The sequence below is a fragment of the Aulonocara stuartgranti genome (genome assembly GCF_965226115.1).
Source record: "Aulonocara stuartgranti genome assembly, chromosome: 12".
NCBI lineage: Eukaryota > Metazoa > Chordata > Actinopteri > Cichliformes > Cichlidae > Aulonocara > Aulonocara stuartgranti.
In genome coordinates, this window is record NC_138948.1 from 31,303,308 (window position 1) to 31,328,551 (window position 25,244).

Consider the following 25,244-nt stretch of genomic DNA (forward strand, 5'->3'; position numbering starts at 1 on the left):
TAATTGTACAGACTAACAAAAAAATCAAACCTTTTTGAAATCTTAAAATGAGAAATACATTGACAAAATCTGGAATTCTTTCAAGACTCATTAAAAATAGATGTGGTTAGCTTGTAACCCATGTAGACACCATTTACAGAAAAACAAAATCAGTGATTCTCTGTCTAACTACTCTACTGAAGGAATGATCAGCACTCTCCTAAGATAATTTCCCCATTCTGTCTTTTGATGTATGACTTGCTGTGCAACACATCATACAAAAATGTGTTGCATGTGTCCAACTTGCGTCAGATTCAATGAATGTGAAGGCCATGGCAGTGTGGTTCTCAGCACTTTTGGCTTGTAACCCCTAAAATGAGTTTTCTCTCATGTGGACAGATTATTGTTGGCTTTATAAGTCAGCTGAAATCGGACTTGTACAACTAGTCATAGATTTCTTTTTTTTTTTTTTTGTGAGTATTTAAGAAGCTTTTGATACAATTTTGAGTCAATCCAATTATGGAGCCACTACATCCACGTAGGGGGGAGCTTGGGATGAATATAGGGTCTGACAAAAGTTTGGACTTTGGGATTTATTTATTTCGTCTTTTAAAATCTAACAGTTTACCTAAAAATGAAAAGGATAATTACCACCAAAGTGTTATAATAACTTGCTCCATGATAGAAAAAGAAGATGTCTGTGGATGACTGATATCCCTCTGAGAGAAGAACTTAATCTCAAATTGGTGCTCTGACTGAGCTTTTCAAACATCAGGGGTTCGTTGCAGTATGGCTTTGTTCTGGTATAGTGTTTTTTCTTTGTTGTTTGGTCTATAAATTCATGTATGACAGGGATATGCAAATAATGTTTTAAAGTCAATGTATATAAAAGCAGTTTGGAAGAGAATTAAACATAAGAGAAGTTTCCATTTTCTATGAAATGTGCACTGGGTTGAGTTTCACTGCACAATTATGCTAAATTGATTTCCTACAGATGCATCATACAGTTTTTTCTTTGTCGTTCCACCAGTACATAGCCACAAGAAATAATCTAATCTCGATCTGAAAGTAGTCCTGCATGAATATTTTCATCCTGTCAGTTGGTGATTATGGGGAAAATTGCTTGTGTTGATTCTTTCATATTTTTCATTAGAAAGTCAGACCTGGCCATACACTTCCAAGTCATTTTAAGTCTATTTGCATGACTATAAAGAAAAATATGCTATGAAAGCATCACCCCTTGATGCTTTAAGTTTGGCATCTTTGGCCATCACTATTAATTACTTATGTATTTATTTTAAACTGGACATGACAAAAGTATATTTCCAGTTACAAGGTTATTAATATATTCTTGAGTAGGTTTAGGAAAGGAAAGTGGTTTGACTTGAATTGGATGCTTTAACCCCGTGAGGTCTAGGTTATCACTATTGAAAACCCCAGCCTTAGGTCCTAACTATGTTCTGAAGATAAGCAAAGAAACATTCTGGGGGGGGGAAATGTAGTTTTTGATGTATGTCTGTTAGAATAAACACTGTCTCTGTCTCCTGTTTTTAAGAAATGACTTTTATATTCCCATAACATATATTTGTTAGCTCCATCGGCTATCACCAAAGATGACTAAGGCTACGTCCACACATATCCGGGTATTTGCGTTTGCACATTTGCGGCGTTTTCGGTCACTGAAAACTGAGATTTTTTAAAACTCCTGCCAGGGTGTTGATTTTCGAAAACTCAATTTTTGCATTTACGTGTGGACGAGGAAAATGGAGAAAACGCAGCGTCAAAGGTGTGCGCCTTTTTTGACGTCACACTGTGCACTTGTTTCAGTGAAATGGATTTCTACAATGGTCGACTTAGACTAGGGTGACCATATTTTGATTTCCAAAAAAGAGGACACTTGGCCCATTCATGAAGAACATGAAGAATAATACTGTTTGCTTAAAGAAATGTTTAACACATTTAAACAATGGCTTCTCTGTGCGGTTAATGAATGGTGAAACAAAAATGTCATATAAGCTTTTACAAGTCAACAAGGGCAAAAAATTACTAGGACCGTACAAGGGAAATTTATTTTGCAGTTTATCTGAAAAGCTCCACTTGCACTTTGACGTCTTTTAAAAATCATCAGGCACACTGCTGCGCGCTGTCTGTCCGATCTGTGAGCGCAGAAGAAGCGCTCACAAAGCATCAGCTCGGGGATGACATCACACATATGTAGGGATGGGTATCGTTTAGGTTTTATCCGATACCAGTAACAAACCGGTACATTTGAAACAGTGCCGGTGCTTAAAGAATGGAGAACACAAAATTGGTCCAAAAACCTCTCATGTTCAGCTGTTTTTTTGTAAAAAGATAACAATGTTAGCCTTTTCTGCAGCTATAGGGCATATATGGTATCACTCTTGGCTGGAAGCAGTGCTTAAACAATGGAAAAAACACAAACCTTGTCTAAAAACCTCTCATGTTTAGCTGTTTTCCAATTTTTCTTTGGTCATTTTAGCCTTTTTGGCAAGGGTGAAGGGAGTATCTGCCATCAAACAAGAAGACAGCCGCATGTAACTACGACGGTGTTTGCTAGTTCACCTTACATGCATTAATGTAATAACGTGGTTAACCTACTCAACGTAAATTACACACGAACAACATTAAGCTACTCACACAGAGAAGAACGGCTGCTGCTGCCATCATCGTCCGTCATCATTTCTGCTACACTGGCAGAGCTAGGGGCCAGGACTCTCCTCTTTGGGTTTTTGGGAGATGTTGCTAACTCCAGGTCCGATAACAGGCAACCCACCCGCAGTAGATGTGCACGTTGTGAGGTCTCGCAGCAAGCTATCAAATACAGCGCATTTCTCAGCTTTCAAAAAAACGCTATGCGTCACCAGGTGTTTCATCGGATTTGAGGTGTTACCTCCTTTGCACAGTATCACCTTAAAGCACTTGTTGCAGGCTGCTGAGTTTGCATCTTTTGCTGTGAAGTACAGCCAGACTTATGACCGTTTCGCCTTGGGCATTTTTAATCTGTAGCTCTGCTCTAAAAGAACGTACGTACCTGGACCCGCCTACTATCCTCGGAAATGTAAAATGATTGGCTAGAATCTACAGGGAGTGCAGAATTATAAGGCAAGTTGTATTTTTGAGGAATAATTTTATTATTGAACAACAACCATGTTCTCAATGAACCCAAAAAACTCATTAATATCAAAGCTGAATGTTTTTGGAAGTAGTTTTTAGTTTGTTTTTAGTTTTAGCTATTTTAGGGGGATATCTGTGTGTGCAGGTGACTATTACTGTGCATAATTATTAGGCAACTTAACAAAAAACAAATATATACCCATTTCAATTATTTATTTTTACCAGTGAAACCAATATAACATCTCCACATTCACAAATATACACTTCTGACATTCAAAAACAAACCAGCGACCAATATAGCCACTTTTCTTTGCAAGGACACTCAAAAGCCTGCCATCCATGGATTCTGTCAGTGTTTTGATCTGTTCACCATCAACATTGCGTGCAGCAGCAACCACAGCCTCCCAGACACTGTTCAGAGAGGTGTACTGTTTTCCCTCCTTGTAAATCTCACATTTGATGATGGACCACAGGTTCTCAATGGGGTTCAGATCAGGTGAACAAGGTGGCCATGTCATTAGTTTTTCTTCTTTTATACCCTTTCTTGCCAGCCACGCTGTGGAGTACTTGGACGCGTGTGATGGAGCATTGTCCTGCATGAAAATCATGTTTTTCTTGAAGGATGCAGACTTCTTCCTGTACCACTGCTTGAAGAAGGTGTCTTCCAGAAACTGGCATTAGGACTGGGAGTTGAGCTTGACTCCATCCTCAACCCGAAAAGGCCCCACAAGCTCATCTTTCATGATACCAGCCCAAACCAGTACTCCACCTCCACCTTGCTGGCGTCTGAGTCGGACTGGAGCTCTCTGCCCTTTACCAATCCCGCCACGGGCCCATCCATCTGGCCCATCAAGACTCACTCTCATGTCATCAGTCCATAAAACCTTAGAAAAACCAGTCTTGAGATATTTCTTGGCCCAGTCTTGACGTTTCAGCTTGTGTGTCTTGTTCAGTGGTGGTCGTCTTTCAGCCTTTCTTACCTTGGCCATGTCTCTGAGTATTGCACACCTTGTGCTTTTGGGCACTCCAGTGATGTTGCAGCTCTGAAATATGGCCAAACTGGTGGCAAGTGGCATCTTGGCAGCTGCACGCTTGACTTTTCTCAGTTCATGGGCAGTTATTTTGCGCCTTGGTTTTTCCACACGCTTCTTGCGACCCTGTTGACTATTTTGAATGAAACGCTTGATTGTTCGATGATCGCGCTTCAGAAGCTTCTCAATTTTGAGACTGCTGCATCCCTCTGCAAGATATCTCACTATTTTTGACTTTTCTGAGCCTGTCAAGTCCTTCTTCTGACCCATTTTGCCAAAGGAAAGGACGTTGCCTAATAATTATGCACACCTGATATAGGGTGTTGGTCATTAGACCACACCCCTTCTCATTACAGAGATGCACATCACCTAATATGCTTAATTGGTAGTAGGCTTTCGAGCCTATACAGCTTGGAGTAAGACAACATGCATGAAGAGGATGATGTGGACAAAATACTCATTTGCCTAATAATTCTGCACTCCCTGTAAAGTGTATGCCATCTCAGGGGGCGGGGGAAGCACCGAAATAAAGCACCGAAATGTGCGCTGCTTTTCGGTCTGGTTACTACCGTTTATGTCAAACCGGTACCCATCCCTACACATATGCACTGCACTGGTCACTCCACTTTATTGTCATTGATATTTATATTTAAAAAGTGCAATACTGTAATTTTCTGCTGCTCATTCCTGTGCAATATCCCATCTGCCCTCCCGTCATATTTCTTTTCAAGATTTTCTTATTTAATCACTAGTGTACATATATTTATATTTATAGATACATATATATTTAGTCATCTTTTCTCTTTTTACCACGTCTCTCTAATATTTTGCTCTTTACTATTTTTTTTATTATTTTATTATATTTTATTATATTTTCTTCTACTGTACCATGCTGCTGAGTGACTGCTGCTCGTCAAACACATTTCATTGCAATGTTGACTCTGTGCTAACTTGCATATGACAAATAAAACTTAAAACTTAAAACTATGGTTCCTCTGTAGGCCTATAGAAAAACCCAGACATTTTCATCAATCTTGGACACCGCGGACAGAACGTGAAAAGTGGACATGTCCAGTTGGTCACCCTAACTTAGACAAAATACTGTTACTGTTAGTTTCACTCTCTGTAGTTTTTAAATGCTTACATATACACGCACACAGTTATTGTCCCTTCACACAAGACTCCTTTCTGCTTCTATGCGCCATCTTTGTTTACTCTTTCCCACCTATGCTTCTAGACTTCTGATTGGCCAACATTCCTACACGGTTAGGAATATATCGCCACCTGTTTCTTTGGCATGTTCCTAGCAGCATTTTCCTTCGTTTTTGCGTTGACGTGTGGACAGGATTTAAAAAAAAAAAAAAAGAGGAAAATCTCAGTTTTCAAAAATACCCATGTACGTGTAGACGTAGCCTAAGATGAAATATCACAGGGTTAAATGTTACACATTGAGTTATATATCAAGACATCATATGATTAAATAAGTCTTTTCTATCGATTTTCATTAGTAATTGCGTTTGGCTAAACTGTAGGAAAATATTACAATTAATTCAAAAATATAAAACTTGTTCACAGTTATTTCTTTTCAGTCATGTACTCTTTTGAATTTAAGCATGACCTATTTTAAGGACTGTTATCACACTGGGGATTCACGTAATAAAATGTCAGTACGGTTTGATTTACACTGCAAAAATGAGCTCAGAAGCAAAATACAAAAAAAAGATCCTGAATATTCCTGTGGCATCTCACTTTAACACTGCAAAACACAGCGATACTCCATTACAATATATTAATATACTGGCATTATAGTCTGTTCTCTGTCCCAGGACATTAAATACTTGTGTTCTGTCAAAGCTGCTTGTGCTACCCTCTGGCTTTAGTGCAATGATGCACTGGGTCTAGCAGTGGAAGACAGGCCACACTCTTAACTCTTCTCAAATCAGTGCTCGTGCAGGACCCTGTGGCATCGTGGTTTTTTTGTAACTGTATTGTGACAATATGGAAGTATTTGACCATGATGGGATATTTTTTATGTAAGTTTTCTTATGAGTTATTTTTACTATTTCATTTTTTCACTTTCTTTTTTGATGTCATTCTTTGTAGTTTACTATTAGTTGAACACCTGTGTAAGATTGAGCTTGTCTGTATATTTGGGTCAGGTGTTTCTCATCTTCCTTTTGAGAATGCCTGATAGAGTATGTATGAGGTTCATGTCAGGCATATTGGCTGGCTGATTAAGCACAATAATATCATGGTCAGAAAAGCATTTGGTTCAGTTTTTGCAAAATCCTGTTGGAAAAGCAAAGTCGCATCTCCATAAAGCATGTCAACAGATGGAAACATGAAATGCTCCTGGTAGATGGCTGCATTGACTTTTGGCCTGATAACATACATTGGATCAGCCAACACCAGCAGATGGCATGGGAATCATTACAGACTGCACACTGGACTTCAAACACCTTGGATTATGTGCTTCTCCATTCATTCTCCAGACTTGTAGTCACTAATTTCCAAATAAAGAGGACTTTGGAATACTGAGCCACAGTCCATTTCTTTTCTGGTTCTTTTCATTTTCTCTTCAAGTCAGGTTTACGTTAGTATACTGTGGCACTTTGCAAACAGCCAGCCTTTTTAGTAAAGGCCTTCTCTGTCTCACCCTCATTGTGGAAGGTGTCAGTGATCATCATCTGAACAACTGTAAAGTCAGCAGTCTTTCCCATGGCTGTGTGTACTGAACTAGACTGAAATATACATGGTATTTATACTGTTTGAATAGCAATAATTCAATATTACAGTAATTTGAGATATTGAGTTTGTGAGTTCCATTAAAGGGCAAAATTTGATTTTTTTTTTCAGATTTTTCTAATTAAATTTTTCTAATTTTTTAGATGGACCTGAAAACAACTATTTTTTCAAAAACCACCCTCCACCTTAACCATGCTAAAAATGATCCTACGTAGTTATGAAAATGTTTAAAGCTAGCTTTATACAGAATTAAAACTTTACATGAAAATTTAAAAAAAAGGCAAATTAAGAAGTTATTGAAAACACTCTAAAAGTGAATGTTACAGTTAAACAAATCAGAAAAGATGTATGTGTAAATGTTATGCCCATAGTTCTGTATTATTTCCCAGCTTTTACAGCGCTAAATACATCTGAGGGCCATGAATGAATATGGATTAACACATCACATAAATGTGCCAGCTGATCAGTGATTGGATCTGAAATCATCATGTCCCTTGTTTCTGTAATTATTTTAAGGTGTGTTGAGGATATAACGGTGATATGATTACTTACAGGAAGTACATGTCGTAGCATTGTGATAGAGACATACTATACTGAGAAATGTCAGCAAACTGTATAATTTCCAGTCATTCACCTCCCTGTCTGTTTGTTTTATGTGTGGCTCTTCTATACACCCGTATCCATTCATTTACCCATTTAACAAGGACAACATTGATTGAGAGAAGTGGTGAGAGTGCAGATTCGATTTCAAGGGACAGGATTGGATTTGATAGCGGGGGCATAATAGCTCTCATTGGCTTTTATGGCACTGAATAGCTTAGCTGGAGCTGTCTTGATTCGACTGAGGTGTAATTCTGAGAAGGATCCCGGGGATGGCAGGAGCACAAACATCCTGTTCCCCATTGTCCCAGCCCACAGAACTCACTGTGCTTTACCCAGAAGAGATGGCCAAATGACAAAATGTGAGTCTAGAACCTTTCTTTGAAGGAAAAAAAAAATACATATGAAGTGTAAGAGTCCACGATTCTAATAGTGCGCTTAGATCAATGAACTGTCAACCATCAAAACGAAAAAAACAGAGTAACCTGCCGTGAATTGTCGTTAAACAAAGGGGCATGCTGGCGCCAGCACAAAGGCTGTTTTTGTGTCGACTAAAATCCAGGCCTTGTGGCTGAGATAAGATGTATTCAGACTCCACAGCCACAATTTGGGTAATCAGTCTCCTCCTAATTCCTCTCCACTTGTTCCGCTCTGATTTCATTCATCTGCAAATTGCTCTGAGAAGAAGAGTTTTGCTCGGATGGGGGATGAATTGTGCTCTGAGTGTACTCTGCTTTTCTACAATATGTTAGCTTCTGATGAATGCCGATGTCAAAACACTGTCCACTGAGCAATCGTTTTAAATCTGAAAGTAGTTGCTGTTATCATCTTGTTTGTAAAATAAAATGCACTTTTCACTGCTAAATTGCGTATCCACCTGATACCAGAACAATGATGTCTTTGTTTCCATCAGACTACCTGTTCTGCTCTTATTTTTTCCCCTTAAAGAAACAACTAGGATGGTGAAGTAACCAGGGTTTTGTGTTATAGGTGGTGCCACAGGTGATGCTCAACCAGATGCTGTACCTTCGGTACAGGGCACCCTGCCCCACTTCATCCAGGAGCCGGAGGATGCCTACATTGTCAAAAGTAACCCTATCAAGCTGCGCTGTCGAGCTGTGCCTGCCTTACAGATCTTCTTCAAATGCAATGGGGAGTGGGTTCATCAGAACGAGCACTTCTCTCACGAGTACAAGGACCTCAACACTGGTAAGACAAAGCTTTTTATACTTCCACACATGATGATGATAATAATAATAATAATAATAATGATGATATACACTTCCACATAAAGCTCTTGGTTTTAATGTTTAAAAAGTAACATAAACTTGTAAATTAATTAAATTAAGCAAATGATGCTATCTATCGAGTTTGTGTACTACTGAGCTTTTGAAAACTGTTCAGTAACACCAGCATTTACTGATATTTATTGTTAATAACTGTTATTTACTATATTCAACTACTCTTTGGTGTTATCAGAAGACAAGAAATTTAAACTTTTTGCTAAAGGGATTCGCATTTTACATGGTGACAGTCTGTGTGTTGAAACAGTTTTTAAGCTTACATAACAACAGTATTAATATTGTTAATTATAAAGTTAAAATAAATCAGTTTTATTTGAATACCTGTTTTTCACAAAGGAAATTCAGCAAACATGAAAACAAAATTTGACAAAGAAAACTTGTTTTATGTCTCCCTCAGAAACATTATGGATAAACTAGATGATGTGTTCAAGTCAGATGATTGCATACGTAAACAGTTCTCCATTTTAAAGGTCTCTGCAGAGATCTGTAGCATCTGTCAAAGCAAACACTGGTGTTCCAGTTTAGTAGTTTTTTTTCCCCACGGTCTAAAATTTCTTTCATTTATTTAGTTCGAATCATCAAAATGATTAAAGAATGTAGAAACAAAAGAAATCTAACATAATTTAAACTAAAACCTTGCCTTGCCTTGACTAAACTCTAGATAAACATATTTTGACTATTTCAGAAAAATGAGTAAAGCTCAACTACAACCATGATTATGTAAACTAAATTACAAAGTTACTATGGATATTTCAGCTAAATATATGTCAACTAAAATGATGCTGAAGGAAAGTTTACTTGAATTTTGCTGACACTGAGGAAAGTGCCATTGACCTACTCACTGGTAACCCTGACCTCAAGCAATCATATTATCTCATATTAATATTTATTCATTTGTTCTCCCATATCCTGGCATCAGAGACCATGTTAAATAATCATTCTAACAAAGATCAAAACCATCTTTTAAAAAATCAGTTTTGCCATATTTTCAGACCTTCTCGCCAAACCAACTCCTCTATCTGGTAATGTGGGGAACCACAATGTTCTCAAGTCCACTGAGGCATTATAATCTCTGCAGTGTCTCCCAGAAACACCTAGAATTCATCCATGAGGCATCCTGGTTACTTGCCTGAACCAACTTAACTGGCTAAAACCATAAACCCATTTCAATTACGGTAAGAAGGTTCTTGGTTTGCATCCCAACTGGGGCGTTCTGGTGGACTTGGCAGTCATGACAGTCATGAAAATGACTTCAGGTCCTGACCACAGCAGCTTAGGCAGACCATCAAGAGAAATATCAGTGTGGCCTCAGATGATTTAAGGCAACAAAAGCGGAACAGCCTCAGTAATCATAGCTGGGCCAAGCAATATGTGAAGTGCTTATTTTAAGCTCCTTGCATTACTAGATGGAGGTTTATATACTGTACCACATCAGCCTGATTTCAGCTAGTTTCACATGAGCCGTCACTCACAGCAATGAAGAAGACCCATTTTTAAATGCTTTTTCTGGTATGATTGCACACTCTGAAATAGTGTTACAGCAGCAGTTCCCCTTGACTGCAGCTAAATTGAAAATTAATAGTTAAATTGCATGTTTGATGCACATTTGATTATTAAATTACATTTTTGATTCATTTTTAATTTAGGAAGTGCTTCCTTTGAGCCCATTGAGTAGATGCTGGTTCACCGTGTTGTACTGCAGTTCCCTTGGGTGGAGAAATTTTAGAAGGAAACAGTCAAATAGCTTTAATTTGGAATGAACACAGAAATATGTGAAGATACTGAAACATTTACCTTCAAATTTTGATTCATAAACCCAACTTTGGGCAAACTCTAACCATGATGGATGTAAACCATGTGAGTCAAATTTCAAAGAAAACCCAGTTATATTCCATCTGGTGCAAAGAAGTTTAAGGTGCCATCTTCATACAAAAGAAACTTTTCTGCAACACAAGTAGAAAAATCCTTTCCATCAACTAACTGTGTCTGTTCTAAATTAGAATTTTTTCTTGTTGTTTATAATAGTTCACATTTTACATGAAAAAAACTCACTGAGGAAAAGGAACTTTCAACAAACTAAAATTATTTAACTATGCGGTGTCCAGTGTGTGGCATCCAGACAACAAGAGCTGACTTAAATAAATACATACAGTTTTACAAAATCAATTTTTAATTCACCAGAAATGAGATTCTTTTGGTGAACTATAGAGAATTTTTGCTAGAAACAAAGTCAGAAGCAATGTGATCTCACTGAAGCAGCAACAACAAAATCACTCTTAGGGAGAATGGTTGGGTAGATTGACTGATGGGCCAACAAAGCGTTTCATTTAGACAAGAATGTTTGTTTGCTGCGAGTTTCCTACCAAGCAGAAGAAAGGCTGCCAAATTTCTTCCACATTGTTTTAACACCTTTAGAACGAGTGAATGCCAGCTCAACAGCACTGACTTCCAACAGGAGGTTATAAAATGACTTATAAAAAACGGCATCACATCAACTTTGTGTAGTAGATTTGTGATTTCAGTAGTTCTTTTTTTCTCTGCCTATATATGGATGGTTTCCTTTATTAAGACAATGTTCCTTCCCTAGTAACTACTCTCCCTAGAAAGAGTTTGCCTCTCTCTGTGCTCTTTTTTCAGCAAGTCAAACCTAATAAATGGTTAGACTTTCTAATAAATGGCTTTTCCATTTTGTACAATAGTGCCCCTCTTTGCAGACATAAAATATCACTGTTTTATACAGTAGGCACCAGAGCCAGTAACCTGTAAATCCTACATGTAAGCTACACATTAGCTAAGGTTTTTTTTCAATTGAACTGTAGAAGACGTGTTTTCCTCCACTTTCCTCCACAATTGTAGTCTCAGGTGTTGGCATAGGTTAATTTTTACAGTCTTTGTATAACTGTATCACTGAAGCATATGACTGCCTATCTTGGGTTTTATTCTATACCAGATGATGAAGAGTACACGCTGATAAAAGAATACTTGATTCGCAAAATCAAAGCATGCGCTTACATAACACCAAGATTCTACATAGACTCTACCATGCTGAATGTTCATACTTGATGTATATTATAAACTCTTACCATCCACTTGGTTGCTTTCAAACCATTTGGAGGTAGGATTATAGTTAGGTTAGGTTTTAGCCACATGCCACACTAGCAGAGTTTCAGCAACTAGATGACGTCCCTTTGAAATCAAATCTGTTAGGCGCAGTTTAGTTTTACAGCTCTTCTGTAAGCTTTCAATTGGGGTATGCAAAATAGATGAAAATTACACATAAAAGGCTAAAAGTGAAGGTGACCTGGTGAATTTTAAGAGGTAAGTCTCTACTGACTAAACTGATTTTTTTCATTTGTTATTTTTAATCTTTCTCTTGCAAGTCCTCTGCACTTTATGCAAGTGCAGTTTTAAATTAGTTGAGTACCCCTTGGGTAACACTTTTCCCTCTGCATGTATCTCTGGAGAGCATCTGCTTTATTGTCTTGTTCCTCTTATTAAGCTTAATAACTGGTATTCTTTGAAAATGTAAGAATTTTCAGAAGCATCAGTACACCCAGTTCAGTTCTAAATACCCCGACTAAGAGTTTAATCATTCCTAAAAGCCTAAATTGCACTTTCTCATTGCAGTCGTTTTTATTATTCACTGTGTTTAGTTTACTGCTTATATGTTCAAAAATTAAACTGATTAGTTAAGTCATTTTATTTAGTAAAGTAAGTAAAGTAAAATTTTATTTATATAGCACCTTTCAAGATAAAATCACAAAGTGCTTTACAGAGGCCATGACCAAGGCTAGTCACTCAGAAACTATGCTGGCCCTCAGGCTACACCAGCTGGGAACCTTAAAATAATGTGTGAATACTGTTTAAACAATGTGTGCCACCAATACATGTCCAAATGATATAAGTGTCGGGCGAGGTTGTGATTTGAAGTGTGATGGAAGCAGTGGCGTGCCATACCAATTAAGTCCCATTAGCTTTTGTCAAGCGGAAGCGTGTTGATTAGAAGACCTGACTGAGGCCTCCTGAAAGGATTTCTGGCAAACAACAAAAGCCAATGTGACACCTCGGCTGGAATGCTCTGTGATTACAGGCTGCAAGAAAGCCGTCTTTCTTGTATTCATGAAGGTCTCTCCACAGAAAGAGCCTTTAATTGCTTCTGGAAGTTCATTATAGTGTGATTGCTGTGCTGTGAAATTGTTGTGAGCTTGATAATGGCAAAATGAAATTTGGAACTTCAAATTGTTTGTTGTTTTGTGTACAGTGGAAAAGTACAAGGGAAAGTTCACTTGGTGGTATTTGGCCCAGCTCAGTTCATATTCCACATCAACATCCAGCATCCAGCAGGAGGGAAGCTAATCAGTGGATTTGACAGATAAGAGTGAGACGCTATACCAAAAGCTTTTGCTGTTGCCTCGAGGCTACAGCATACAGCTGCTATGTTAACAAAAGGTTGAAGTAAAAATCTCAAATTCTTGCTTCCGGAATTAAAAGGTTGTGGAACCTTTACAAATAACATATAACACCTTTCCCCTAACAACTAAAAAGCTGAATTCATAAGCAGTAATCCCTTGCTGAGATCAATACACTCAGGGGTCCTGCTGCTACACTTTTCATTCTTAGTCTGGTATTAAGGCCAGTTTTTGTCAGCTATTTGTTCTATATTGCTGTATAAATAAGAATACAAAGTAGAATGGCTAACTTTGTGTCTGCTCTCTAGTTGTTCAACATATCAAAGGTAACCATATTATTGTGACTGTAGAATCAAGTGGTAATTTCCACATTAAATAAAAAAAAGACCACGAGAGTGTCTACTTCCACAGGTTCCCACATTAAAATACCTCGGTGGGTGAATTTTAATTTTTTTTGTTTTTACTGGTAGGTGCTAACATGGGGAGCTATAGTTAACAGTTGTCTGCTTTGCATATCAAAGTACAGGATTCTTGTTTGTGGCAGAATAAAATTAACTGACAAATAATATGACTTTCTGTGTGGTATAGACTGTCCAAGAATATGTGTTGAGTGAGTGAAATTTTACTATTTATGTTGATTTATTTTATTTAATCTTTCACTTAGCACTAATAACCACGTATGCGAATCTGTGCTTTACAAACATATACAGTAGTTCATGGTTCTAGCTTGCTAACCAAGCATTCTACAATCTCATCCAAATATGGTCACGTGGTTCCAAAAAAAGTAATATATACTAATGACTAAGGCTTCAAAAACCATTGGGATAATCATGCCGTGATCATGATAATCTTAGAAATGTTTTGAGTCTTATAAAGATATGAATTAACAAGGGCTAGATTAGTACAAAGAATTCACATTTAAGCAGTGGCATTTCATCAGATTAAACAAAGCAAGCAGTGCTTTCATTTGTTAAATTATGAATTAACTATAATTAACTACATTTTTGGAAAGCTGTGTACAATTTTACAAGCCACACTGAGGCCCCATTACACGTACAACTGTTGATCAAGAAACCCTTAAATAGAAGATGTCTGACAAAGTGAAGTAGAATAAAATGATCTGAAAAAGAAACACATTAAACCACAATCTAAAGAAACTGAAGAAGAGATGAGAAACAAAATCTATTAGTCTGGAAAAGATTACAAAGCCATTTGTAAGGTTTTCAGACTCCACTCTACAAATGGAGAAAACATGGCTGTGTCCCAATTCAGGGTCTGCACGCTTGAAGTACGTGCACTACGCATACTACGTACGGTGCGTACTATAAGTACGAGAAGTGCGGAAGTGAGAGGCTTGTGAAATGGGACGGTATACGCTTCGTCGCGCTGTTCAGGTTGCCTAGCAACCATGATGCTAACCGCGAGACACGTTACATACAGCATTGTTTGACAGAAATGAAGGAGAAAAATGTTTTGTTGGTCATTCATTTTTGTCATGACATCACATTGATTAGTTGAGTATCTGAGGCTGAGACCACAGGACTGTAAAACATGATAGTTGGGCTTCATTTCTGTGCTGAACAGTCATTTAAGATTAGTTAGTAAATAACAATTAGTTAATGTTGTTCATGAGACTAAAATCATCTCACTGTGGTAACATAAATATAATATGGCCAATATTATAGTATTGTCAGATTATTATGATATATATATATATATATATATATATATATATATATATATATATATATATATATATACCGTATTTCCCGGACTACAAAGCGCACCTGAATATTAGCCGCACAAGCTAAAATCAGGGGAAAATCCTGTTTTGTACATACATTAGCCGCACCTGACCAAAAGCCGCAGGTGTTTCAATGTTGACTTATCATATGTAAGAGAATATGCACAAAGGGAATTGTCAGGAAAGAGATGGCTGTTTGGAGACACATCACTTTTATTAATATTTTGAAAAACAAGTTATGGGTACATATTTGCATAACTTTTTAGGTATATGTACAAGTAGCGGTAATTACAAGTACGAAACATGTACTGTGCTTCATAAATGAGTAACAAATGTAGTACATAACAATAACCTACAGCACACCAGAAAAATAGATTCGGCCTACTTTTTAGGCTCAGGTGCAGTGACACGGCTTTAACAAGAAGAAAAGTCAGTCATTCACCACCATCTTCCCACGCACTAAAACCACCAAAGTCCTCTTCTCCAGTGTCGGATACGAACAGGCTCAGGGTGGCTACGTCATCCACTCTCAGCTTCTCTCCTTCGTTGTCACTTTCAAAACCAAAGAAATCCTCGTTGTCAGTGTCAGAGTCAAACACCCTCAGAAGGGCCGTGGCGGTATCCTCCTCTCCATCATGCAGCAGTCCAGACCTTCGAAATCCGTTGGTGATCATGGATGTTTTCACACTTTTCCACGCTGTCAGATTCCACCGGTGGAGTTGAGCATAACTTGCTTTTCATCCACGACTCCCGCTGAACGTGTAGCGTTAATTTGAAGTTTGTTTTTCACGCTATTTGTCCGGCACTATGTTGCCTGGCGGATGGACACGTGACCAACATACCACTCTTGAACCCTGTGTGTCCGATCACATGCCCTTCCGCCAGGCAACGTAGTGCCGTACAACAGCGGAACAAACAAAACAAATCATCTTACAATATGACAAAAATCATGGACAATCCATAGAAAAGCCGCACCTGACTAAAAGCCGCAGGGTTCAAAGCTTGTGCAAAAAGTAGCGGCTTATAGCCCGACAATTACGGTATATATATATATATATATATATATATATATATATATATATATATATATATATATATATATATATATATATTAGGGGTGCAACGATATTCGTATCGATATTGAACCGTTCGATACAGTGCTTTCGGTTCGGTACGCATATGTATCGAACAATACAACATTTGTAATTTATTTTATCAACTTTCCTTCTGACGATGCTGTCTGTGTTGAGCGCTCAGTGAATCTGCGTTCGACTACTCCGCCTAGGCTGCACTGTCGAGCGCAGATCCACTGAGCGCTCAACACAGACAGCATAGTCAGAAGGAAGAGCGCAGGGCAAGCTAGCAAGACAGAAGTTAAGCTGGACCTCCCCCACTCTCATTCAGATCTGGCGTTTGGAATTATTTTGGTTTTCATGTGACGTATGACCCTGAAGGTAAGCGAGTCATGGACTAAAGTAAAACAGTATGTTGGATGTGCCACGCAATGCTTAATTACATGGGTGGGAACTAGTGTGTTAGCGCAGTTAGCTCGTTAACGTGTTTGCCGTCTAGCCCCATGCACGGGGCGATCGGCGGTAGCTCGTTAACGGAGACTTGCCGTGTTGTGGCGTTAAGGTCATTTCAACGAGATTAACCTGAAAGCACTAGTGGGAACACAACGAATATGACTGCACATTTACGCCGACATCATCCTAGTGCAAAGACAAAAACAACAAGCATGCTACTAACTTTAGCCGAGTCATTTAGACCGCTGTTAGCACATGATTCTCCTTATGCTGCTGAGAATATAGCCCAGAAGAAGCGGATAGTATAGCTTTTATTTTGGAAAGAGACATTTCTCTGTAATAAACTCTCTTTTCCAAAGATGAGTGATTCCTCAATCAGATACAGGGCTCGCAAAATCGCTAGCCCGACGTCCTGGGGCTAGTGATTTTTTCAGTCGGGCTACCAAAATCTATCTCTTCCCTGCCCGTCGGGCTATTGTAGGAAGGAAAAATATATGTCAATGCTTTTGCATTCTTTCAGAAATGTAGCTGGGTAATTATGTCATTGGCATCGGTGAGCCACTGTCAATATGTGACATATTGAAATCGCGTTTGAATTTGCGCTTGTTTTTTGCTTTCACTTTGCAATCGCGCAAACTGTGTATAGAGAGCGACAGCACTGATCTGTGAGTGATGATAATTTGTGCACCAATTCCTCTGACATCGTCTTATTAATCGTTAGCTTACTATGCAAACATGACAAGTGAAATCTCCCGCAGCAAGCTTAAACATGTGAGAGGTTGATCGCGCAGAGAATCGCTGAGCTTATGTGAGTGAGTGTGTAAAAGCATTTCAGTTCTGCTGAGCCAAATAAGACAGGTCGGGGTGAAGAAGTGACAGCCAAAGAAAAGCTTACCACAAAACGGAGAAGTTATGACAAATCAGACTATAAGGCAAAAAGAAAGTGCAGCTTTATGGTTTCATGGACAAAAGAATTTCTGTTGCTGCGATATGACAAGCTAAATAACCAGGGCTGCACATAAGTGGTCCGCAGGTGCGCATTCGCTGTCAAAATAAAAAACACGCACAAGGGTTAGGGTTAAATTTAAAAACTGTACTTTTGAGTTAAAATATATATTTATAATTTTAATAAATGACAAATTAAAAAGGCATGAACATTTTTTTTGTATCGAAAAAATATCGAACCGTGACACCAATATATCGAACCGAACCGAACCGTGAATTTTGTGTATCGTTGCACCCCTAATATATATATATATATATATATATATATATATATATATATATATATATATATATATCATGGACCAGATATATATATATATCATCATTTAATATGCTTTTGATTGAAATTGAATATTACTTAAACTCTCTTAAATTAACTTCCAATAAAAAAGGTTTATCATTGATTGAAGTTCATTCAGAAATGTTTAAGGAATGAGCTGTCACAACTTTCAAGTACAAAGTTGTCATGAAGTCTGTCACATCCCCCCCCCCCTTTTTTTTCTTTTTTATCCTTTATTTATTTATCCTTCTTATTTCATTGTACTGTATATTGTTACTCTTATTTGCCTGTACAAACTGAACTGGAATGACTGACTGTTCGCTTTATAAGTTCAATAAAGTTTGGGAAAAAAAACCCCTCTTCAGCCGCTCCCTTCTGCCATATTTTGCGGCAAAATTATCCACACCCACCGCCGCGCTATGAATTGTGGGATATATGGGACCACGAAGCGTGCACCGGACCACGCTTGATATTTGGGGAAATCGACGGCGCATTTGGAGTATGCATTTGAAGTACACTTCGAATTGGGACAGCCGTCGTCGCGTGGCGGTGACGTAATCACACTTGAAATGCGTACTTCAAGCGTGCAGACCCTGAATTGGGACACAGCCCATGGAACAGAACTTTCCCAAAATGGCTCCAAGAACAAAAGGTTACAAAAGGACTTAGATGTTGCTCTGGTCACAGCCTCTTTAGTGTGTTGAGTTATGAACACTGACCTTATCGGTGGGTAAAAAGGTTTGCATCCCAATACATAAAACGAACAACATTTCATGAAAAGAACAGTCAAACATGGTGGTGGTAGTGAGATGGTCTGGGGCTGACTTCATTTGATTACATGCAATACCTACAAGTCCAGTAACACATTACTCTGAGTTGCTTACACGAGGCCACTTATTAATATTCCTGTTTCCATGCTACAGAAGGCAGCGTGATTAATGGATGTGATACCTCCTCCACTACATTAGAGTTTCCCTCCAGTCCCCGGCCTAAACCTGATCATGTTGAGATGCTTCTGTCATAGCTTTGAGGCTATCTTTGTGCAAACACCGTAGTTAAACTGTGCTTGGAGTCACTCTTTTTGGACAAAGAGGGAAAGACAAGTACATTTGTAAATTAACTTTATTGTTCCACAAAACACACAGGAAGTTGGCAGCCTCAAATGTGTTATTCTAGACATTAGTGTTAACTCTTTAAAGTGTAAGCCAAATACAAAAATATGTATAGTTTTTGATTTGTTTTGCCAGTTAGAATGATGGTTTTTAGAGCACTTTGATTATAGTTAGGGTTAGGGTTTAATAGCATGTTAAATTAACATTAGTAACTGAGGGGGGCAAATAAAGCAAAAATAATGAACAGTATTAAAGAAAAATGCATACAATACATGCAGTTGCATGTACAAATGTACTTTATCTATTTGTAATTTTCCATTATGTTACACTTTACCTTGTCCCAATACAGAAGCAATTTCTGTCTCTTAGAACCTGCATATACTGGGCAGTTGCTATTGTTTTAATGACCTGAATTCATATTTTAAATTTAAATATCTATTAGGTTGTTTATTTACTCAACTACTCATCAAATGGGTTGTAGAGGGGCTGGAGCCACAACCTGCAATTCAAATCTCCAGTTAACCTAATATATCTTAATATGTCTCTTGGACTGTTGGATGGAGCCTGAGAGGCGGACCCATACACGCACAAGGAGAACATGGGCAAAGATGCAGACTGCGCACAAACTCCAGCGGTTTTCACTCTGTGGCCTTTCTAAAAAAATAGTATCCTCAATTAATGAAACAGGGATCCTGTAAGGCTTCATCTTTATGGAAAAAGCTACACCTAGTCTTCAAATGACACAGAGACACGTCTCTCTCTCTTTGTGGCAGCATCTCTGTTGTGTAAAGAGCAGAACAAGAAGATCTGTAATTAAGCAGTTTATAAGTGTTCACATGCTGAGAGAAGAACGACAAACACATGTTTTTAAAATATCCCTCATTAAAATCAGCATTTTTCCTTGACAGATGAGGGGCTGGGTTCTTTGGATTTAAATGTATATCATGTCTTTTCATTGTTCAATAATAATTGAGAAGGAAACATCTCTTTGTGATATTGTGACCTGAACTGACTCTACTAATACTACTACTACTAGTAGTAGTAATAATAATACTGCTACTAATAATAATCGTGAGATGATGTTGTCATGGACATTAAGATTTCTTTGGTTGGACAAGGCAGACTGTAAATTAGAGATGGAGCTAATCCATCTGTCTTTGGTTTCCCAGCCCATCTCCAAGGAGTAGGTTTGTCAGTGCAAGTTATTTTTATTTTTTTCTTCTGAACCTCTACCAGTTATTAAGGTGTAGCAGTGGTGTCCCAAACAGCTGTGGGCATCATGCCCCTGGTCATAATGAAACATTTCTCTCATTATGTTTTGTGTGACATAATTTTAATGTCTTGCAGTAAAACTTCAAAAACATGGACCAGAATATGCAAAAACAATTCCTTTGTTCTTAATTTCCACTCTTCATCCACTGGACCCAAAAGATAAAATCGGGTGATAGAAATGTGTTTACAATCCAGCACCAGCATCATTAGTTAGATCAAGTGGGCAAACATTGTTATTGTGAATGGAATCCAAGCAAACACAACAAAACATGCATGTGTACTTTGGTTCCCGGTACATGGAGGTATTCTTGTTTGCTTCACAGCTTAAACACTGTGGCACAGTGGCTTATTGTAGGTAACAATACATGCAAACCTTGTTTTTATGAGAAAAAAAAAAAGTGTTTCTGACATAAAAAGGGTATTGTTCAGATGCGGAGATGCTTTCTGTTTTAGTTGTCATACAAAAAATGTGCTTTTAGATGATTGACAGGCTTTTTTGACATAATGACCAGCTGCAATCCCCATAGCAGAGGGTTCAAAGCTCCCCTGTGGTCTTTGAACTGGAGTCAGAGAGGAGGGATTTTGATGAGAAGCAGGGACTACTTGATCTCGCTCTGGTTTTTGATGAAAGATGGCACACCCCTTCACTGATCAAAGAGATCTTTCAAAATTGTTTCTGTTGGTGTGATGAGTCCAAGACATATCACAGGTGCATATACCTTGTTCTGTCTTATAGGTTGGATGTTTTGTTCCAATCCTGTTGGTGTCCATTGTTTTTATTTTGTTAGAACGCCTCTCAGTTTAGTTTAGTTTTGTTCCTGTATTATTTTGCACATCTTCATTCTATAGATGAATAACTTATCTCAAGCTCTGACTTAGACCTTTATTCATTCACCCATAAAGCCCCCACTAATTTTACAGTACATGTATTTCTGTCATTTTCTAAATTGCACGGCACATCAATGAGGCAAAGGGTTTTTTTCTGTAGACATTCATTTAATGCCATTTAAATTTATTTAAATGTAATATTTAAAAAATAAAAATACTTGTTACAAAAATAAATACTCAGTGTCATATCATTCATCAACAGTATTATAAAATGCTACAAAAAACACTGTGCAAATAAAAACTGGAAATTAGAAAAGAAAAAAAAAGGAAAGAAGAAAAAACCTGCTGCAAACAAAATGATATTAAGTTAGAACTGAGGATATTTTTTAGAGAGTAATTAGTAATATTTAAAGATTACATTTCAAAAATAATTAAATAAATGATAAGGACATGTTAAAGTATTAAACAATGAAATAAGCCAAATCCGTGCATACAAGGGTTTCTCTTTATGACAGAGAATCTTGATATGCAGTATATTGCATGATTACGTATTGGTCTGCCTAATATGCCAGATGCACTGACATATTATTACCAAACGCTGTGTAGCCATGGTAACCACTGGCTGTGATTTGAACCTCAGACTCAAGTTTGAGGGGATAGAAGGGCGGAACTAACACCATGATGAAGCAAATTAAAGCTATCCATGTAATAGTATACTGAGTACATTCTGTCTGTTAAATTGAGTTACATTAAAGGGCATGACTGATACTGAAATTACACACTGATTACGGTTTTTAGCATTTTGAGCTGGATGTCAAACTCATTTTAGTTTACGGCCACATACAACCCAATTTGATACCAAGTGGGTTAGACAAGAAAACCACTGAGTAATAGCGTACAAAATGAAGGGATGAATGTATCAGTGAGTCAATGAATGCCTAAATTGCCCCCCCCCCCCTTTTTTTTTTTTTTAAATTATTAGCAAAACAAACAAAAACCCACCATGGAGTTGAGTTTTCTTAAGAAAAGTAAGTGCAGTCAGTCTACTGTTATCACAGTGGATTTACAAACACAATGCATTTTAGAACTAAGCAATATTACTTTCTGATTCTGTCTTTCTGATTCTAAAGACTTAACCTGATTCATAAATACTTTAAACTTTTTGTACATTTCCACTCCTACAGTGGTAATACCAGTGTCAGCAAACCATGAGTTGGTCGTGTGTAGTTATAGGTTCAAAGGCAAAAGGCTGAAATTACATTAATTCCCCAATTTGTAGCCTTTATTATTACAGCAGGAGTTTCTGAATCTCTGGTGGCAGCAAAATCTAAGTAAGAAGTTAAATAGCCGCATAGACAAGCACCATTCCTATAAATAATTCAATAACACACATGCTTTAAATGGCTACATATATTCAGCAAGTAATTGAGCTTCTTTCACTTTTTTGCTCCACATCTTGGTGAGGAGGCCACCGGGAACAGGTGAATACTGCTAACATCTGTAAAGAACTCAATAAGGAATCCCCAAGCAATAAATATGTGTGCCTTTTCATTTAGCTTCCAATATCGGTCATCTCCATAACAAGAAACAATAATGCATGGAACAAATAAAACCACCCATATGGAAAAGATATATATAAATCTTATAAAGTTTGTATCTGTCTTGTGTGAAACTTGTATGAAAAGCATACAAGAGTGAAAACAGATATAAGATCCCTCGAAAAAATTATATAAATGGAACTTGTATGTTTTGGATACTTACTAAAATAATATATGAAAGTGGCCACTTTCATGAGTAAATCATATAAGCCTTATATGATTCACTATATGAAGCAAGCTAAAGCTGATGCAAGTCTTTTAGAAGTTTTTCCTATTACTTTTCCATATGGGCAAGGCTCAAGCTCAACAAAGACACAGAATTCCCTATAATCTGGAATTGTATGTGTCTTTCGGATAGCTACACAAAAATCTTTTAAATATAAATTGAATACTTTTCAAAATCTTATTTTTGTTGACCTCCAGTCGTTCATATGCTTGTGAGTATAGTAGGTGTACTTTAGTATGATGGCATCTGTGGCTGAGGAGATATAATCGGATACCCCAGCTCCTTCAGTCCGTACCGCAGTGTCACGATTCTGAACTGCAAGTTGTCCTTGATGCAGTTGTGTGTGTGTGTGTCACAGTTACAAAAGTGCTTAAAGATTTTGAAAAAAAGTGATAAATTTAACATTTAACCTATGTAACACTATATACAGTTTACTGAGAAAGGAAGGGTCAAAAACATTTGCAGTAATGACACGTGGTTGACCTAATTCTACATATGCTACATTCTTTCAAGTCATGCATTGGTTCACTTAATTAAAACACATTGATTAATGGAATCAAACATGAACTCAGTAGAGCTAATATCAATTTACAATGAGACTGGGTAAACGTAAAGTCCAGTGCTAATCAAGACAGCTATGACGTTTTAGTGATTAGCACCAGCTCACCTCACAGCAATTCGATTTCTGGTTTCTTGTTGCATTCTCAATTATAGGTAAGGAAATCCCCAAAAAGTTGATCCTGTTCATCTGGATGTAGCAATTTCAACAGGAGAAATGTTTCATCACTCATCCAAGTGACTGATTTCTTTAGGTGCCTTCCCAGCCTTGACAAATGTCCAGCTGGAATAACCACATTTACTCAGGGCCTTCTTGATATGTTGTTCTTCTGCTTTCCTGGCCGCTGTATCTGTACCGGTACGTGAGTCGTTTGGTACTGGGCCGCGAGAATTGAGGCTTGGGTGTGAAATTTATTGTTTTTATTGGTTTTTAGCATTATTTTTTTAAATAGTTTTTATCGTTAACTTGGTTTCCCTGGGTCTTTTCCCGTGTGTTATGAATAAATCTTCTTTTTTTTGGTACCGGTACTGGTTTTATTTTGTTGTATTTATCCGTGATATCTTAAAGGCTGGTCTGTGAAAATATTGTCGAACATAAGCCGCAAAAAAGGTTGGGGACCGCTGCTCTAGTGGATGATGAGAGTCAAACCATAAATACTGATCCGTATGCATTGGTTTATAGAGCACATCAACTTTTAAATGTCCCCCATTACTGATGGAAATCTCACAGTCTAAGAAGGCTAACCTGTCATTTCTCATATCATCCCTGGTGAACTTGATGGGTTGGTCCACTGAGTTAATGTGATCATTGAATTGTGGTACGTACTGACACCCAGGTGTCATCCACATACCTTAACCAATGACTTGGTGCTGTTCTGGGGTAGGATAACAAAGTCCTCTTTGAATAATAAGGGTATACACATCCTCGACAGGGAGGAACCCTGGTTTAAGCGGGAAGTCAAGGAGGCCATTTAAGTGAAAAAGGAAGGACGATCTCTGAATTGAGGAGGGGGCCTGAAGGTACATCTTTCACCATCTTACAATGCTGTGATTGCAGCCATCCCCCAACTCTCTGCAAATGGTACTCATTGACCTGTTCATTGTTCAGTTATCAGTGGTCATTGATCAATGGTCTTTGATCAGTGGTTGTTGATCCATGCTCATGACATTTTGAATATTAATGAAGAAACTGACCTCACAGCCAATTGTTTGCCAGTGATGGTAGCTTCATGTACTGTTTATAACTGGTTGGGGAAGCCTGCAGTCAGCTGAGACTGAAGAAGTCACTTGGATGAGTGATGAAACGTTTCTACCACTGCAAACGCTACATTCAGATGAACAGAATGAACTTTTTGGGGATAGATTTCTGGTTCAAATCCCAACCTTTCTGTTTGAAGTTTGCATACTCACCTTGGTAGGCTCTTTTACAAACTGGAAGACCTAGAAAATGTTTATAAAAAAGGGTTATAAAAAATAATCCCCCTCTCGCCCCTGGTCTATCCTTCAAGAGTCTAGCTCCCAGTCCTCTAGTAGAGCTTAAAGGTCCTGTGCAGTATCTTAGCTGTTCCCAGGACTGTGCTCTTCTGAACAGAGATCTCTGATGTTGTTCCTGGAATCTGCTGGAGCCACTCGCCTAGCTTGGGAGTCACTGCACCTAGTACACCGATTACCACTGGGACAACTGTTGTCTTCACCCTCCACATCTTCTCAAGCTCTTCTCTGATACCTTGGTACTTCTGCAGCTTCTCGTGTTCCTTCTTTCTGATGTTGCTGTCATTCAGTATCTCTATGTCTATCACTACGACCGTCTTCTTCTGTTTGTCCACCACCACTATGTCCGGTTGGTTAGCTGCCACCATTTTGTCCGCCTATATCTGGAAGTCCCACAGGTA

At 38.0% G+C, this 25,244-nt stretch overlaps 1 protein-coding gene across 3 annotated transcripts in view; it reads left to right on the forward strand.

Moving 5' to 3' along the window:
• The window catches only part of LOC309719077 (netrin receptor UNC5D-like), a 309,431-nt gene that overhangs the window by 113,438 nt on the left and 170,749 nt on the right, over positions 1 to 25,244 (forward strand). For all 3 annotated transcript variants that reach the window (XR_014280140.1, XM_082554925.1, XM_082554926.1), the window contains exon 2: positions 8,481 to 8,699. Coding sequence is in view for 2 of the 3 variants with exons in the window: in XM_082554925.1 (XP_082411051.1) it covers positions 8,481 to 8,699 (219 nt within the window). In the remaining variant the exon portion in view is untranslated. The remainder of the gene's footprint in view (positions 1 to 8,480; positions 8,700 to 25,244) is intronic.